The 16,589-nt window shown below is 38.5% G+C and overlaps 1 protein-coding gene across 2 annotated transcripts; it reads right to left on the bottom strand.

Annotated features, from left to right (window-relative positions):
* Window positions 1-29: 29 nt before the first annotated feature.
* On the bottom strand, window positions 30-13,653 carry LOC136263901 (WD repeat-containing protein 36-like). 2 transcript variants are annotated; one of them, XM_066058521.1, is made up of 24 exons: window positions 13,461-13,653; window positions 10,742-10,769; window positions 10,456-10,556; window positions 9,286-9,400; window positions 9,103-9,235; window positions 8,871-8,925; window positions 8,688-8,820; window positions 7,996-8,171; window positions 7,522-7,642; window positions 5,273-5,338; window positions 4,499-4,579; window positions 3,963-4,126; window positions 3,719-3,833; window positions 2,486-2,568; window positions 2,355-2,437; window positions 1,986-2,094; window positions 1,837-1,916; window positions 1,669-1,776; window positions 1,451-1,560; window positions 999-1,141; window positions 822-944; window positions 684-774; window positions 432-619; window positions 30-239 (listed from the first exon to the last, which is right to left on the bottom strand). In XM_066058521.1, the coding sequence occupies exons 1-24, from the start codon at window positions 13,602-13,604 to the stop codon at window positions 90-92; spliced, it is 2,700 nt and encodes an 899-aa protein (XP_065914593.1). In that variant the 5' UTR covers window positions 13,605-13,653; the 3' UTR covers window positions 30-89. The 2 variants fall into 2 exon arrangements, with proteins under 2 accessions (XP_065914593.1, XP_065914594.1); XM_066058522.1 differs by lacking the exons at window positions 9,103-9,235; window positions 9,286-9,400; window positions 10,456-10,556; window positions 10,742-10,769; window positions 13,461-13,653 and adding an exon at window positions 8,967-9,041.
* Between the last annotated feature and the right edge of the window lie 2,936 nt (window positions 13,654-16,589).

The following is a 16,589-nucleotide window of genomic DNA, read 5'->3' on the forward strand; positions in this document are numbered from 1 at the left end:
CCTAGGACTACGTATATAAGAGACTGTGATCAAATTTACTAATATTTCGATTTCTCTCTCATGTACAGTAAAACATCTACACATAACAGCTAGATGGTAGCACTTCTTAGATAGCCTATGAGACAGGAGTTCTTGTCCAATTGTTGTTGTATCCTTCCCCAGACATGTTGTTGTTCTGATAGTAACTCTTCAGCCAATTTGACCAGTTCACTGCTCTCTGCAATATGGCTAGCATATATCTAGTAATAACACAAAATTACAATTAATAAAGAGACTATACACTAGCTACTTAATACCACACATTTTCTTAGTCAATGGCTGCAACTACCAAAGATTAATATCAGGGCAGTTACGCATGATTTAAAGGAAGCTATTCAGAATGCATTAACATACACACACTGCACATGTGCACACATATGGTAACTAGTCACCTTTAGGAAGAGACTCATGTAAGCTTGAACTAATTCAAAGTCCTTTCCAGTTTTAAGCTGACTCAGCAGCAATTGCATCATGTGATGCAACATCTCTTCTGATCCTCCACCTTCCGGACCCAGTGATCTTAACTCTACATCAATGGCAGATGGACCCATTGACTTGAGTTGATCAAATGCTTCACTGACTACAAGTAAAGCAGAGTTGTACATGTGTAATATATTACCACCATCGCTAATGGTAAAACATACATTCATTTTTCTGTAAGCACTCCTTCAGACACACTTGAAAATCAGTCATTGTTTGTAGTTTAGCGAGATGAACCAGCTTGGAGCTCCCAGCCTGTGAAAGCTGTTTAAATGTAAGACACATCTCATAAAATGCAAAACCTCCAATTTTAATTCCTCATCAGTCTTAGGATCTACAAACTTCAGTTGCAGTCCTGGCTGTGTGGGTAAGAAGAAAGGAGCTGCTTTGGGTGCTTTAGGTGGCTCTTTGGGCTTGTTACGTTCCTAATTATGATAAAGCAAAGTAAAATAACACAACCAAGGACAATAATACTATACCTTGATGACATCAATGTGGGCAAGTGTATGCCATCTTGATTTAGGTAGTTGTGACAATGTGACAAGACCATCGCCAACTGGTCCAGTATACTGGTCAGTGTCTTCCTCTTCCTCTGTGTCTTGGTGGTCAGTAATAATATCTTCTGCAGTAATGAATAATAACTGATGAAAGTTATGGTGCGCACCAAAAACAGAAAGTATGATTGAAATTTAATACGATGCACATACATGAGTGTGTATTGCAGGTAAACATGTCCATGCAACATACAGGTAGCATGTAAATACAGCGAAACTTCTTTTTCTTAACTCTCTGAATTAAGGACACAAACTGAGGGTAGCTTAGTTGTAAATAACTGTTCAAGTATTCATATTTGTTCTTTGGATTATACATCAAACTTCTGCATAAATTATTGAGCTTGAGTAGTACACAATATCACCAAGATACTCCATACCAGTTGCAGTTTGGTCAGGTGATCCAGTGTGGGGTAGGGGTAGGGTAAACGGGTTGTAGTCTTTTGGTAGTGGCTTTAGTGATACCTGACTGTACAAGGTTTGGTTAGACCTGCAGTACAACACAGGGCGGTAATATCACAAATCTGCAGTTATATTGTTAATCCTCTTCTTCTTTTGATTGCTTTAAAAGGTTGTATCCACTCGTACACTTGCTTACCATAAATATATTCCGAATTCATCAGCATGTGTGGTTGCTAGGTAAATACTATTAGGTGACATGGTAACACTTGTTGCTGGTGACTCAACCAAGAAACAGTCTATCATTCTACCGGCAACAATCAGTTATAACAGTCACAGCATGGACTAAAATCAATAATAAAGACACCTTGCTGATGGCAAATCCCAAGATCTGATAGTGCAATCCATTGATGTGCTGATCAACCAATGGGCATCAGGACTAAAAGCCTAAGGGTAGTATAAATAGTAAACATATACATGCACAGCCTAAGGCACTTAGCTCAAGGCCTGTCTTACCATATCAGTGATTCTGTTAGTATGTCCAGCAAATGTACGGATGATGCGTCGAGTGTCTGTATCAATGATGTGTAGTGTGAAGTTGTCACAAGCAGCAGCCAACAAACAACTACAAGAAAAACATCATTTTCACATCACTATTTATGGTAGATGATGTACATAGGCCTGTCTTGTATGTGTAACTTTCTGATTAGGTGTTTAAGATGACAGAGAACTAGTGTCTGAAACAAACAATTCTAAACAACTAAAGAATCTGAAAACACAATGTACAAGTTATAACGAAAGGTGTGAATTAGATATGATGCACCAAATATTGACAAGTACGTTATACAGCTTGTACATACAAACTCAGGACTGCAAAAACTATACCTATGTCGATGGTAGAGTAGTGATGATACAGGACAATCCAATTCAATACTGTCAACATATTTTCTGGTCCTAAATGACCACACCTATAGAGTACATACATACTACAAGTATCTGCACCACATAAGGCACACCTTAATGGAGGAATCAGATGATACTGAGAACACTTCACTATTAGTACTATCCACTACCACTGATCTGACTGCTTTAGAGTGAGCTGGTGAGATATAACAACATGTTATTGTTAGTATTGATATTAGGGATCATGAAGGTTTGGGCTTTTCTGGCCAAAAATATCACCCTACAACTATCCTCACAGTACTGTACGTTCATGGCATCTTGGTGGTATAACCAAACCTAAAAGTGCCTTCAGTATGACCTGAAACACTTTCAAAAAGTTGCTTGCTATGAAAAATAATATTTTGTGGAATTTTCTACTGACTGACTGCTTGACTGACTGACTGCTTGACTGACTGACTGACTGATGCCTTCAGACAAGCACAACTTGATAACGACTAAGGCTACGGGCTTGATTTTTCACTGTTTGACATCACTTTAGCCCAACTGGTGCCTTTTGGCATACTGCAGTACATACAATGCATGCTTCACAGACTTACCAGTGTCCTCCTTTGTGTCCCATTTATCTTTGTTGACAGCACAAGGTGTCAATTTGCGGTAGCACCGCGTGATGGCTTCCCTACATTTGATGGGAATTGTCCAAGTCTTATGTTGTGACCGATTGATTGCAGAGATCCAAGTGTTTCTTCACTTGTCACGCTGTGCATTATACTGTAGCTGAAAATGAACCGTAATCCATTTACGGCCACTTCGCTATTTCTGTAGTTGATAGTTGGGAGTGTGTTCAGATGAAAACAATTAGCCTGGTGCCATTCTTTCCGTTCTAATGTGGTATGCATGGGTTCATCAGTAATAATAATGGTACAAAAAAGTAAACAAACAAGTATAATGAAAAACAAGAATTTTAAGTTTGATAAGGGATCATATAAATAAAAAGTTGTGAAACAAGGGAGGTCACCTACACCTGAAGATATACTAGTGGACATTTAATCCCTAATTCAGGTGTTGGTATAGACTGAAGAAGGGATTTAATTTCTACTAATATATCTTAAGGTGTAGGCAACCTCCCTTGTTTCGTTACTTTTTATTTCTATGATCCCTAATCGAACTTAAATTTTTAATCTTTCCTTATACTTGCTTGGTAGAGAAATGGGTAACTACCACATACATAGTAAAATTTTGGATTCCGTACACTGCATGCGAAAAAAAGGTTGATTGTCCAATTAGAGTATTTGCAGCTCAACTGAGTAAGGTGCAGTACATTAACAACACAACATTTAAGGGAAAACCTTTTCCTTTGCCAAACACTCCACGGTGTAGTCCTGACTGCATGTTAAACATCTCCATGTGACCTGTTGTCATGCCAACAATGGCAAAATTGCCACAAGCAGTGACACAAGCGCACTACAAATGAGTGAAAATGAGCAAATGATAACATGAAACATGGTTTGCCAGGTACGTATGAATGAATGCATGTGGGTACTACCATTATTACCATTACGTATACACAACATGCACAACATTATACAGTACCTGTGGTCTAGCTCCACTAGATGCAAACTTAGAAGTCAGTTTGTGATTGCCAATCTTATGACGAAACAAGTGCCAAGTATGAGCTGGGGTCATCGCTAGACTATCATCTGATGAGTTATCATGTATTGTTACTACACTGTCCCAGTCGGCTGCTCTGTTTGGTTCTGCATAACAATAGTACAACACGTATTAGCATGAATTGATAAGTTTTCATGTCATGGTATTTTATGCAACAAGTCAATTTACTAACAATAACACAAACATATACTTCAGGCACATATAACTAATAGACTTTTTTTCACACGGCATAAACACTTTACCATTTACTTTACAATGCTAACATATATTCCTGTTACCACAATACATGAAACGGAAGCTTTCTTTAGAACTACTGCTGGATGTATCATCAGATTAACGGAAGTATGAGTACCAGCTTTGAAAATCTTCTTTACATATACTGTATGCATGTGTATATACAGTAGTAGTTGCTGCATATAATATTTCAGAATTGGATGACTAATCTATAGCAATCTTACCTACAGCAAAACTTGTAATGGGAGGAAGTTTCAAGTTAGTGACACTCACTCCATAATTCTTAGCTTTCTTCACCAATGAACCTTAAAACAATAGGATACTATTAGTAAATTATAAGTAAACATGAATGTGTAGTATCTCATGTACAAATTTGTTAATAATCAACAGTGTCTCCTATCTTTTGAAGGTTCACAAGGTGCTAATTTGATGTTAGATGTATATAGAGGTCTTTCAAAAAATCCGAGAATGCGTATATTTAAGGCTCACCATTACGTCATGTGAATAGCCATGATAATTTACTGATTACCGGGCATGAAACATTGGGCATTTCTCAAACTACCAGCACAAATTGGATACATATCAAGTTTTCTCACTAGATGATTTTTGTTTACAATACTAAACAACTTGCAACCTTCATTTTGTCTTTAAGCAGTCACTAACAAACATTACTAAAGTCGTACTAATTTCTTCTACCCGCCCAAAGACCTAAAGTGTAATTAATATTTTCACACAATTTCTGATAAATTTCGTAAAGGCTCGTGGCAATTCACATGACCTGTAAATACGTGTGTATCTCAGATTTTTCAGAAGTCCTCTATAGTGGTAGACACTTGCTAAGTAATCCACTTATTTAATGTTTAATGACAGTATTGTTAGGCTAGAAACTTGATGGCTTACAAAACTTATCCCTGGAAATTTATCTGTCACATGATATAGGTTGTACATATAGCCAAGGTCGATTAGTAAGGAAGTTGACATACCCACATATTACATACCTTGGGATAGTTCACAACTGGTAGAGTCCTTCACAAGAGAGAACAACCTCAGTGACCTATCCGTACCTATACAACACACAACATTATTAATGACAATGATACATTCAAAATTGTAGTATGGTGCATGGGCAGACCAAAGGCTGTCGCCAGTGTTACAAATCAGTTGTAAACTGGTTTACAAATAATTGTAGCATGGCTAAGTACCTCCTTTTGGCCACACAGTCTGGCCACTGATTAGTTTAAAGACATCAAACAAAACCAAACACAGGAAGTCACAATACAAGGCAATGAATTTGGCTAACACATCAAGGAGATAAATCGCAATGAACACACAGCACTGCACTCATCTGAATGAATGGGAAGCAGTACAACCGCTGGGCTGAGTTGCTATCTGTATACTACCTGCTTGTTTGCCTGAATTAACCAAAATTATTATAGCGTTGCACCACTCAACAATGAATATCAGACACTTCAGCTACACCCATCTAAATGATGTGAACTGTACAATCGGGCTGGAGTGATTGGCATCATTATACTCCTTGCACTTGTGCATGGGAAACGTGCTACCAATAAATAAACTATCTAACAATGAATTAACTAACCATCAAGACATTATTGGTGAGTAAAATCGTTTGTTGTATACAGCGCTCAGTGGTAGCCAATATTAGCCTTGCTTTCTTGTTCCTTTCGTGTTACAAATGGGCGCCTTTGATTTGCGCATGCCCCAAACCAGAAATAAGTTATAAGTACAACACACCCATGAGGTTTGTATCTGATTTGTAAACAACTCCACCCTCGGGCCTGCGGCCCTCAGGTGTTGTGTTTACAAATTAAATACAAACCTCGTGGGTGTGTTACAACTATAACCTGTAAATGTGGGTATGGATGTGTGGCCAGGGCTGGGGCCATGAAATGTAAAATGGTCACTTGAGATTATACAGTTGTTAAAGAAGGGACAAACAGTAAGACTTAGTATTACTATGAATGGCATGCTACACAGCTAAAGGGATCTGGAGGCATGCTCCCCTGGAAAAAAGCAAATGAAATCTTTAATGAAAATTACATAGTAACAACCAGGAGACTAGGAGTTTAACTAACTGTTCTATTAGAATATGTACCATGAAGCCACCTAACTTCAAAGGCAAATTTCAGGGTACATATCTCATAAACCCTGGCTTGCCATGGTACATTTAAGTTAAACCATGGCTGGTCATGCTTTATGTACCATGGTTTAACTTAAATGTACCATGGCCTTGATATCTGATGAGGTAACATTGTTTGTTTTTATAAGAATCCTGGCAATATTCGATTGTGGGAGTTTATTATTGCTTACATGATGAAAACCATGAACCCGATTTTGCATTCTACAGCGCTCAGATGGAGGCGATTCGACACCCTTACCACCCTATGAGTTGACAAATGGAAGTTTAAGGTGAGAACTAGTGTCATGGTTAATTTACAATGACACTAGTTCTTGATTACGTACCACGCCCACTTTTCATATATCACGAGGTAACCACTCTACAGCGCCCCTCTGAATGTTTAGAAAATGTTGTAAACAGTGGTTAAACAATGTAGTAACTTTGAAACAATGCAAAATTGAGTGTTTCCGTGATATTCATAGGATTTGCCCGTTTATGTTAACAGACGTAACTGCAATGTTACTTGCTGCTGACCCATAATCGAATTTTACAAGACTGTCTATATAATAAATCCAGCGGGTTGCCTCATATTGGCTTGGGTGATTAGTCGCCCACCACAGTAGGCTATTAGCCTACATGGTACATATCAGTTGTATTATGTGCCCTCGTGATTTACCTGATATGTACACCCAAGCTTGAGCCCTCGAGCTTGGGTGTACATATCAGGCAAATCACGAGGGTGCATGATACAACTATTACATAAGACTGCTCTATCAGTTCTTAATTTTTTTAAAACAATTGTAAAAGCAGTGATGCTAACACTAAACCTCACACTGGCCAGGTAAAGCCTAACTAAACAGATTGTCTGACATGAGCATGTATGTGTGCATGTGAGCTTGTACATGTGTGTCTAAACAAGGACACGATGTTGTACACAGGTAAATTAGTTCAGATAAAATTTAGTACATTTCCCAGTGCACAAAACTCCATTTGATTACTACATTTTACTACATGTGCTGCGAAAAATGACAACAAATTCTTGAATTGAAATATGCTAGTAAAGGTTATGCAGCACACTAACATTCACATACATCATCAATGGCTTACCAGCAGATAGAATAGCATGTCCGCCAACAGTTGGAAACCTTATCATGGTTGGTGGTGCACTGTGACCACAACGTGATCGTAACAGGCGTGCACTTCCATCTGATTGGTCAAATATCCATACCTAAAAAGTGATCAACATTAGATCCAATACACATACATATGTAATGGCCACACATATTTGTGTAAGTATATCTACATATGTATTCGTAGTCATGTGGCAGACAGAAGACAACAGTAGGGGAAATGATTACATTGTAGAGGTGGCCAGATGTTGATTTCTTAAAGAGCATGATACTGGACCTTTTTGGCTGTAAAAATCGCCAATCCTACAGAAACGTATCTAGTCCCTACTACCAGCCACTCACAAAGAAGATATGCAACATCACCAATCACTGTAAAAAATGGCCATGACTAGCTATATATTTACACACATGATCTTGAGGCTGATCAATAGACCACTATTATGATACTCACCTTTATACTATTATCATTACCCGATGTGACCATTAGTGGTTGTGATTGGATAAATTCCATACCACCTATAATGCCGTCATGTGCATCCCTGACGACAGTAACTAGGCGACGTTCATCCAGTCCCCACACTGCTATGTGCCCAACAGAACTAGCAGTAGCTACTGTAGTAACCCCATCTGTTAAGAAGAACGAAGTCAACACAATTGCAGAAATCGTAAGCTCAATGAGAGAGAATGGGAGTACAATATTTATAGGAATGACAGATATACTGAAATGAATATGCATGGACTGCAATCTATCAGTATGTCCACACATACATTGTAAACCAGAACACTCCTTAAATAAGGATATGATAAAAAATAAGTCACAAAGTGTCCAAGAGAAAAGTCTACACGATCCATAGTCTTTGTGAAAAAGCAACACATATTTTTACAAAGGAAGGTAGACCATATTACAAAGTCTCCACAACCACAAACACATATATAGCATGGAGAATATCATGAGACAAATGTGTAGTTACAACAAACAACATGACTGCTCAATTAGTGTCCTTTACTATAAACAACAGTGTGTTCTATTAGAGTGACTGATAACAGTACTAAAATTTTATCACACTTTTTAGACTCTAGTTGATCTATAAAGAAGTTGGCTACTCAGTGCTTCATTCCAATTAGCCTTGTAACATTACTAACCAGTTCTAAATGACACAGCAGTGACTAGGCCCCAGTCTTGATGAAAACTCATTAGTGTCTCGTCAGTACGAAGATTGTGAATAACTAGTTTACCACTCTCCAATCCTATACCAGTGATGTCCACTGCAGGTGACTACAGTATCCATGGTAACAAAGTAGTCTGGCAATAGAGAGCTAACTCACTTGAGCAAGACTGACTACTGCACTGGACCATCCTTTAAATGTGTAGATCAGTTTACTAGCAAAAGACATAATTTGCATCATGACTAGTTTACCCACCAGAAACAGCTCAATTTGTCTGTGTACAGTATGCTCATTATGTCGTGCCTGTAAAGCACCACATACACACACACACACACACACACACATACATACACACAACCTCCAATCACAGTATTGTACACATAACGACTACCTAGTTCGGATGTTCCACAGTTGCAAACTCCCTTGCTGACTGCCTAGTAAAATCTTATTAAGATATGTTGCCGGATGCATTATAGCAGTGATTCGGAATGAGTCAACATTAAACTGAATTTCTCCATATAACTCTGCAGCAATACAAACCATGTGTACAAGAGTACAGATTATACTGGCACACCTCCATTCTTTGATTCCCATATTTTCAAGCAGCTCCTCTCATCAACTGAAATAAGATGATCTCCAAACAACAGTATCTTAGTAACAGTTGCTGTGTGACCAACAAATGTAGCAACCTGTAGCAGATTAACAATGACATATACCTGCAACTATGACACTGACAAGATTGAAACAGAGTCTGGTCAACTGGGTCACATTTTGTCCAGGTCAACTGGGTCTGACCCACAATGGATCATTTGTGAAAAGAACTAATTAGCTTGACAATGTGGAAGTGTCAGGGTTCAACCCAGAATATAAACCTAGAGGGGGCAAAGTAAGTCGCTTCGGATTCTAGGGGGGTCTGGGGGCATGCTCCCTCAGGAAAATTTTTGAAAATTTAGGTGTAAATATACTCAATTTTGGTGAAATTTTACTGTGATGCCATTGAATATTGACTATTGGATTATACAACTTTGGGATCAATTAAACCTTTCCATTTCTCAAGGCTTTAGGTATAAACCTAGGGGGGGCAATAGCTAACCCAGAGGGGGCCTGTGCCCCCCCCCCCCCCCCCCCCCCCTAGATTAACCCCTGAGTGTATGTATGCATCATACTTTAAGTCCAGCAGCAGCTACAGCCAAGCTTCTTTCATGAGCCATGCCCACTTACCAGGGTTCTGTTCATGTCTGTAGGCATACATGGATCCACGTCCATTTATTAGTGAGGTGTGTTGCAATGCATGAAGCCATGTCTGTTGCTGGTCAGTACGCTTACATGAAGCCATACCCACCAACTGACAGTCAATACACACACATCACAATCTAGCTTTACAGTAGTCCGTCCTCTTTTGTGAGCCATGCCCGTTTACCAGAAATGCATTTTTTTTGTCTGTAAACATATTGGAGCCACGCTCACAATAAGGTTATGTGTAGTGTAGGTATGTACATAGCCATACCCACTTAGTGCTTTGCAGTTTGTAGGCTTACGTGAACCATGGCCACTTATCGATTGTTAACTACAAAACTTGCCCAGATTGGACTTTTGTTACCATAAAGCTGTCCTAGCTAGTAAAGCTTCTAAAACGTAGTTCTGACATGTATGCACACATGCACACATACTATTGCCATAAGGAAACTGAATTTATACCAACCATGAAACACACACTTGATCAAAGCAACACAGATTACAGTACCTTTCTTCCTCTCTTCCACACTTGCAGGTCACAACCAGCTGCAGTGAGCATTCTCCGACCATCACATATCATACACTGTATGGGATCATCCAGTGGAGTACCTTATAAGGAATGATGATATACTGTACACACTACACTTACAGATCAATGAGAAGACAACAACATGACAGAAAATGTAGACATGGCTGCTGCTGTCTTAGAAAGTCAATAGTATTACAATGACAAGCCAGGGAAAATAAGGCTTTGTACATACATGCATACGTATATGTACTACACTTGTGCTTACCTACAAATATTAACTGAAGCTTTTCACACTAGATTTAAACAAACAGAAAACAACACAAGATTAACACTACAAACAAATTTAAAAGACTTTATTTTAGAGGGATATTTATGTAGCACCACAGAATCTATGTGCAGTTGTCTGGCTCATTTATGCATGTGAATTTTCAATATAACTGCCCTATATATTGTAATTTTGATGGAAGGAGAAGTTGATGAATCTACACTTCATCTAAACAAATGTTGTGAAGAAATCCTAGACCTAAACACGCAATTTTATGAAGAATGCTATCAAATTTATGAACTTTTCTTCAATCAAAATTTCCTCACAAAACCTTTCAATAACTTAGATCATGATGTTTAGGATTGCTTATGAAATTTGCATGTGTTTGCTTCAACTACTAGACCACTTGGTATGAATGTAACTCCAGGTCAAAACTTAACCTGGCCAGACCAATCAGTCAAACTGGTCTGGCCAACCATATATGGTTGCTCTATACACAGGCAGGGTATCACTGGTATAGTTACTGATTTAGCTATCATGCAACAAGTTTAAAACTCTACCGCTTTATTAAACAACACACAATCAAGGCACTTTAGTAGAGCTGTCAACAGCTCTAATAGAACAATCATCTTACAAATCTAAACACCTTGAAACAACAGTAAAATGCTTAAATATAGGGACGCATCGATTTTGCCATCAAAAATTTTGGCATAATGGGTGGGTAAAAGCAACTAACAAAATGCTGGCATAACAGGTGCATTGTTTGTGATGTGGACATAAAAAACTGCACAAGACATCCAGATTGATTGTTGTCAGTTGACAGAGCCAAGAATAAATAGTATTGTATAGTAGTTAGAGGCACACAGAGCTATATCAATGTTACTGTCTAAGGTGCATTTTATGCATTCATTTTCGTGTAACTGCCTGTAGTGGAAGCACCATAGGACTTCCCCTTGGACTTCCCCCAGGTACTCCACTTCAAATCTGGACATGCTACGCCCCTGATCACACTAAGGTTTGAGTCTACATACAACCGAAGGCCTATGGGATACCTATCAAAGTTTTAGTCCACCTACCCCATGCAGGCAAAATAACAAGGGAAGTAGATCAAAAGTTATGCCCCAGGTGTGGGGGTTTAGGCAATGTTTGTAACAAAGGATCGATACTCGAATGGAAAATGGAATTACAATTAGACCTACAATTTAGGGAAATTATGTTTAGAGTGGGATGGTATATTTAGTGGAATGGCAGAATTGGCGGAAACAGCAGAATTTTCATTTGCAGATTATGGACAGCCTTAGAACACCCATGCACTACCAGTTAGCTAGCTACTCATTGTTACATATACAGTATAAATACAGCTACATAGAACTCATGCCACAATGGAAGTGCATGGTCTTTGCGATTTAATGATTCATTGGTCATCACCTTCCAATTAACATACTGTATTTTAAAGTGCATGTTACTAGAAGCACCTTTAGCAAGGTACCAAACACATGATAGGAGCATTCTAAAATGTTCTTTAACTTGTGTAACTGATTACCACATTTTGAATTGCAGAACAATTGGTGTTGAATGGTCAAGCTTAGTCTTGGGTGGCCATACTCTATTTTCTCAGGTGGTGTTTACAGATTTTCAATTATAAGCACCCCCTTGGTGGTGCTTCTAGTAACATGTGCGATGGAGTGTTGATGATCAATGAGATTTGAGATATGGCTATACTCTCTAAGAATCGATTACCACAGATGATGTTAAGCTGCATGCAAGAAGACAGAAAATTGGTGCTACAAAGACCATGAGCTTCAATCATGGTGAGTTCTACTGTATGTAGCTGAATTTAGGCCACTCCAAATAAATTCTCTGTTTCCCGTCAAACAGTGTCAGCTCACTTGTCAGTAGTGCTATCACGTCACCACAGACTTCACATTTGTGCTATTTTGCAACTTAAAAAGGAAAGAACAAGCTTAAGCATGCCTTTTTACAGGCAAATAATGGTTTGAAATCTGCTAAATATTATAATGAAATAATGGAAATGGACCACCTGCACGCATGCAAATATGCCTGAGTCCAGGACAGGAAACAGAGAATTTATTTGGAGTGGCCTTATATATGTAACAGCATGTAACAGTGAGTAGCTAATTGGTGATGGGTGGTGTTCTAAGGTTGTCCGTAATCTGTAAATGACTATTGTGCTGTTTCCGCTAATTCCGCCGTTTCCGCTAAATATACCATCCCGTTTAGAGTTGGGTCAAATCCCGCATGGGGCAAGGGGGTGGCACTCCAATATATCCTGTACTCCGATTTTTTTTCCTTGGTCAAAGTGAAAGTCAAAAGTCAAGCTAGAATTTTGCAGCTGGTCAAAGGACAAGCGCGATTTGTAAAGTGTATACCATGATCGATACTTTAAAAATAGCAACGTGAATGTAATTTTACTAAAATATACAGAATTTTGGTCAAGTGTCAAGCACAAATTTTAGTAAAAGTCAAAGGTCAAGACTTATTTTTCGAGTTTGACCACTTTGACCAAGGACGAAGAACAGAGTACAGGATATATTGGAGTGCCACCCCCTTGTAGGGGTAGGTGGGGGCAAAACCATAACTGATAAACTAACCAACTCTATATAGACCTGCTTTTCATACCAGCTTTAAATCTGTATGCACATATTTCGTGTCATAACATTTATATTAGCTAACACAAGTCAGTCTCCAATTCACTTACATTGTACACGTGGAAAGTGTTACCCACGCACGTGGCTAATAGACAATCACGGTCCTTGCAGTACACCGAGACTGGAACACGATTACTATACAGTCCGATAGCTCTGAATGGATGATAGAGTTGACTAGCACTAGATAATGCCATCCTCTCGCATAGATCATTAATTAGAATATTATTGTTGCTGGATTTTTAATTACAGTAATTCACCTAAATATATAAATGGAACTGAGGGTAGTCTCGTGCCCAGCCGGGCTCGCGCTAATGCGCAAACACCGTCTGTTCGAGACTTGGGCCCGGAAGTGCTACAGTATCCAGCCTCTTATCCAGCCAAAATATTGGCTAGCCAATCAGAATCGAGGAGTTGCATAATCGCTTAAAAACAGTGAGAAACCATTCCAAAATGGCTAGGAATAAGGCCACACCAAGTCAAACCTTAGTTTCTGGTCACCCGCCCGCATGGAAAACTGGAACCCCAGTTTATGAGGACTATTATTAATATTACAGGCGCTTAAGTGTTTAAAAATCACTGACCAAGGACAGTGATTTTTAAACACTGCAAAAGATCGAAATACTCTAATAGAGCAGTCACACTACCCTTAACTTTAATACTAGAATAGATAACGTTTTTGACTTGTCCTAGATTAGCTATATAGCTATTAGTAATGCTTCTGTTGCCAGTAAGTAACTTCAGTACAGTATGTATGTAGCATTGGTCACTAGCCTAATGATCAGATATACCATAGCTTAAACTTTCCTAACAATTCAGATGTGGTCCTCTAATGATTAATCTAGTAACTCTTCTAGTGGATCTAAACTTGGACTTCCTTATCACTGATCACTGATATACTGACAGAAATCCGGTAACATTTGGTGAGCTCAAACTTCAACTTTTCCATGATTAAATAATTGCAAGTATGGTCCTAAATTAACAAGTGCATGGCATCCCTTAGTTAAAACATTAACTTAGCTTTCCCACATGATCACTGAAAAACACTAGCCTGGAGCACTCAACAACTCAACTCAAAACTTTGACAGCTACTTTACTGAAGGTTTACTGTATAGAAGGCTGGAAACACATGTATATAGTTGACTAAGACTTCACATTTGAAAGAGTTTCTGATGTGTTAATATAGTTTTGGATTATTATTAGCTAGCTAATAAATAATAATTTCCTGACATAGCTAATGAAACATTTCATTTGTAAAGCAAAAGTAGCTACATGAGCAGACCTTTCCTTAGTGTTAGCTACACATTGTTGTGCTCAGCAGTGTAGCTAGCCATCGACAATTTTCCTGGTGCACTTTGCAGAAGCATAATTAACTACTTATGCTATAAGAATGTTGGTTAAGCTTGGTTGTAAACTCAATATGAAATGGGTAAATTGAGCAAAATTAATAACATTACAGTATTACTGGTGTATATGTAAGAGTCTATGATAGTCCTGAAGTCCTGATCATCCGCCCGCCCGCATCCTTTTGTTGGCTATAGGGAGTGACCAGAAACTAAGGTATGACTTGGAGTGGCCTAAAGTAAAATTCACAAAAGGGCGATTTTCTAGACTGGTGCGATCTCTTATTTAGGGTTTCCACTCAAAATAGGAAGGTGCTTCACTGTTGTTTCTGGAGATTTTCACACAGATTTACCTTTAAGATAAAGCAAACGAGTGCTAATTTGTTATTGGAATGTTTGCAGCAGTCACTATCAGCACAATTTACATTTGTAAATACGATCCAAAAAGCGGCCGGTCACGTGACCAAAATCTCTTCATATAGGATTTCCACTACAAAATAAGATGATGCCTCAACCCTTTTCATTATTTCTGATGATTTTCATGCAGGCTGACCTTAAGATAAAACAAACAAGTGTCAATATATTATAAGTTAACTGTTTATTACTTTCAATATTAATGCAGTTGAACTGTAAATAACTAAAAAGTGGTCACGTGGCCAACAATCCCATTACAGCTATAAAGGATGTGCTATAACACTACAAGATGTAGAAGTCTTCATTATAAGGCAAGGAAATACACTAATTGTGACTTCAGTCACCCTAAAATACAGTGATTTTCTAATAAGCTGCCCAATTTAACAATTATGATATTTTTGGTCACATGACCACTTTTTGTATGTTTTTGTGCATTAAACTTATGCTGATACCCAATGCTACAAGCAATCCAATGATAAATTAGCACTTGTTTGCTTTATCTTAAAGGTCAGTCTGTGTGAAGACCACCAAAAACAACAAAAGGAAGCACCTTCTTATTTTGAGTTGGAAACCCTGGTCACTTCAAGAGGATAGTGTTTCATTACTGGTGAAACATCGAGTCACCACTCACTCACAAACGTCGAGTCACTGAGTCATCACTCACTCACCTGGCCAGCCAATATTTTGGCTGGATAACATATTTCCGGGTTTACGCATTAGCGCAAGCCCGCGGCTGGGCACGAGACTTTACTGAGGGGCGTCAGACTCTTTCCAAAAGTACGTCATTGCTATGGCAACACCTTTCCGCCATTTTGAATGGGGCCACGGTAAATAATCTCGATTGCGCTCCATTGAAATCTGGTGTTAGCAGCAGCTTGAACAGAGCCGTATTGTTGAGGAACAACCCATCAATACCTTTGGGGTGGCAGAATTAGTGTTTCTGGTTAAAGGCAGCTGGTTATCATGGCTGAACAAGGCATGAGACATCGACAGCAGTCAACAACAGTAATTGCTTTGTCAGAGGTGTTGTCAGCCCATACAATCAAGTTTGCATGATCAGCTGCCACTACAGTCACTATTATCAGTACAAGAGTCAGTGAGGAGTATAAATGGTTAATATAATTCACTTGGGTCTTCAGCTTATAGCTACTGTTTCAGCTAGTTACTGATATACAAGTAGCTACCATAGCATAGATAGTCTATGGTATACTATCTATGACCATAGACATAGTAATGTGGTTATTGAACATATAGTCAAAATTTTAATTCACACTCATTTCAGAAGTATTATAAGGGGTGTGCAACAACAGTTTCAGAATCAACAAACTTTGGTTTCTTATTATACAGTACTTTTAACAATTGTTTTTTTTTATTTTTATTATTATTGATTAGCAAAACCCATTGGGTAAATCGCTAATGTACAAA

This window comes from Dysidea avara, chromosome 8 (genome assembly GCF_963678975.1).
Source record: "Dysidea avara chromosome 8, odDysAvar1.4, whole genome shotgun sequence".
Taxonomy (NCBI): Eukaryota; Metazoa; Porifera; class Demospongiae; order Dictyoceratida; family Dysideidae; genus Dysidea; species Dysidea avara.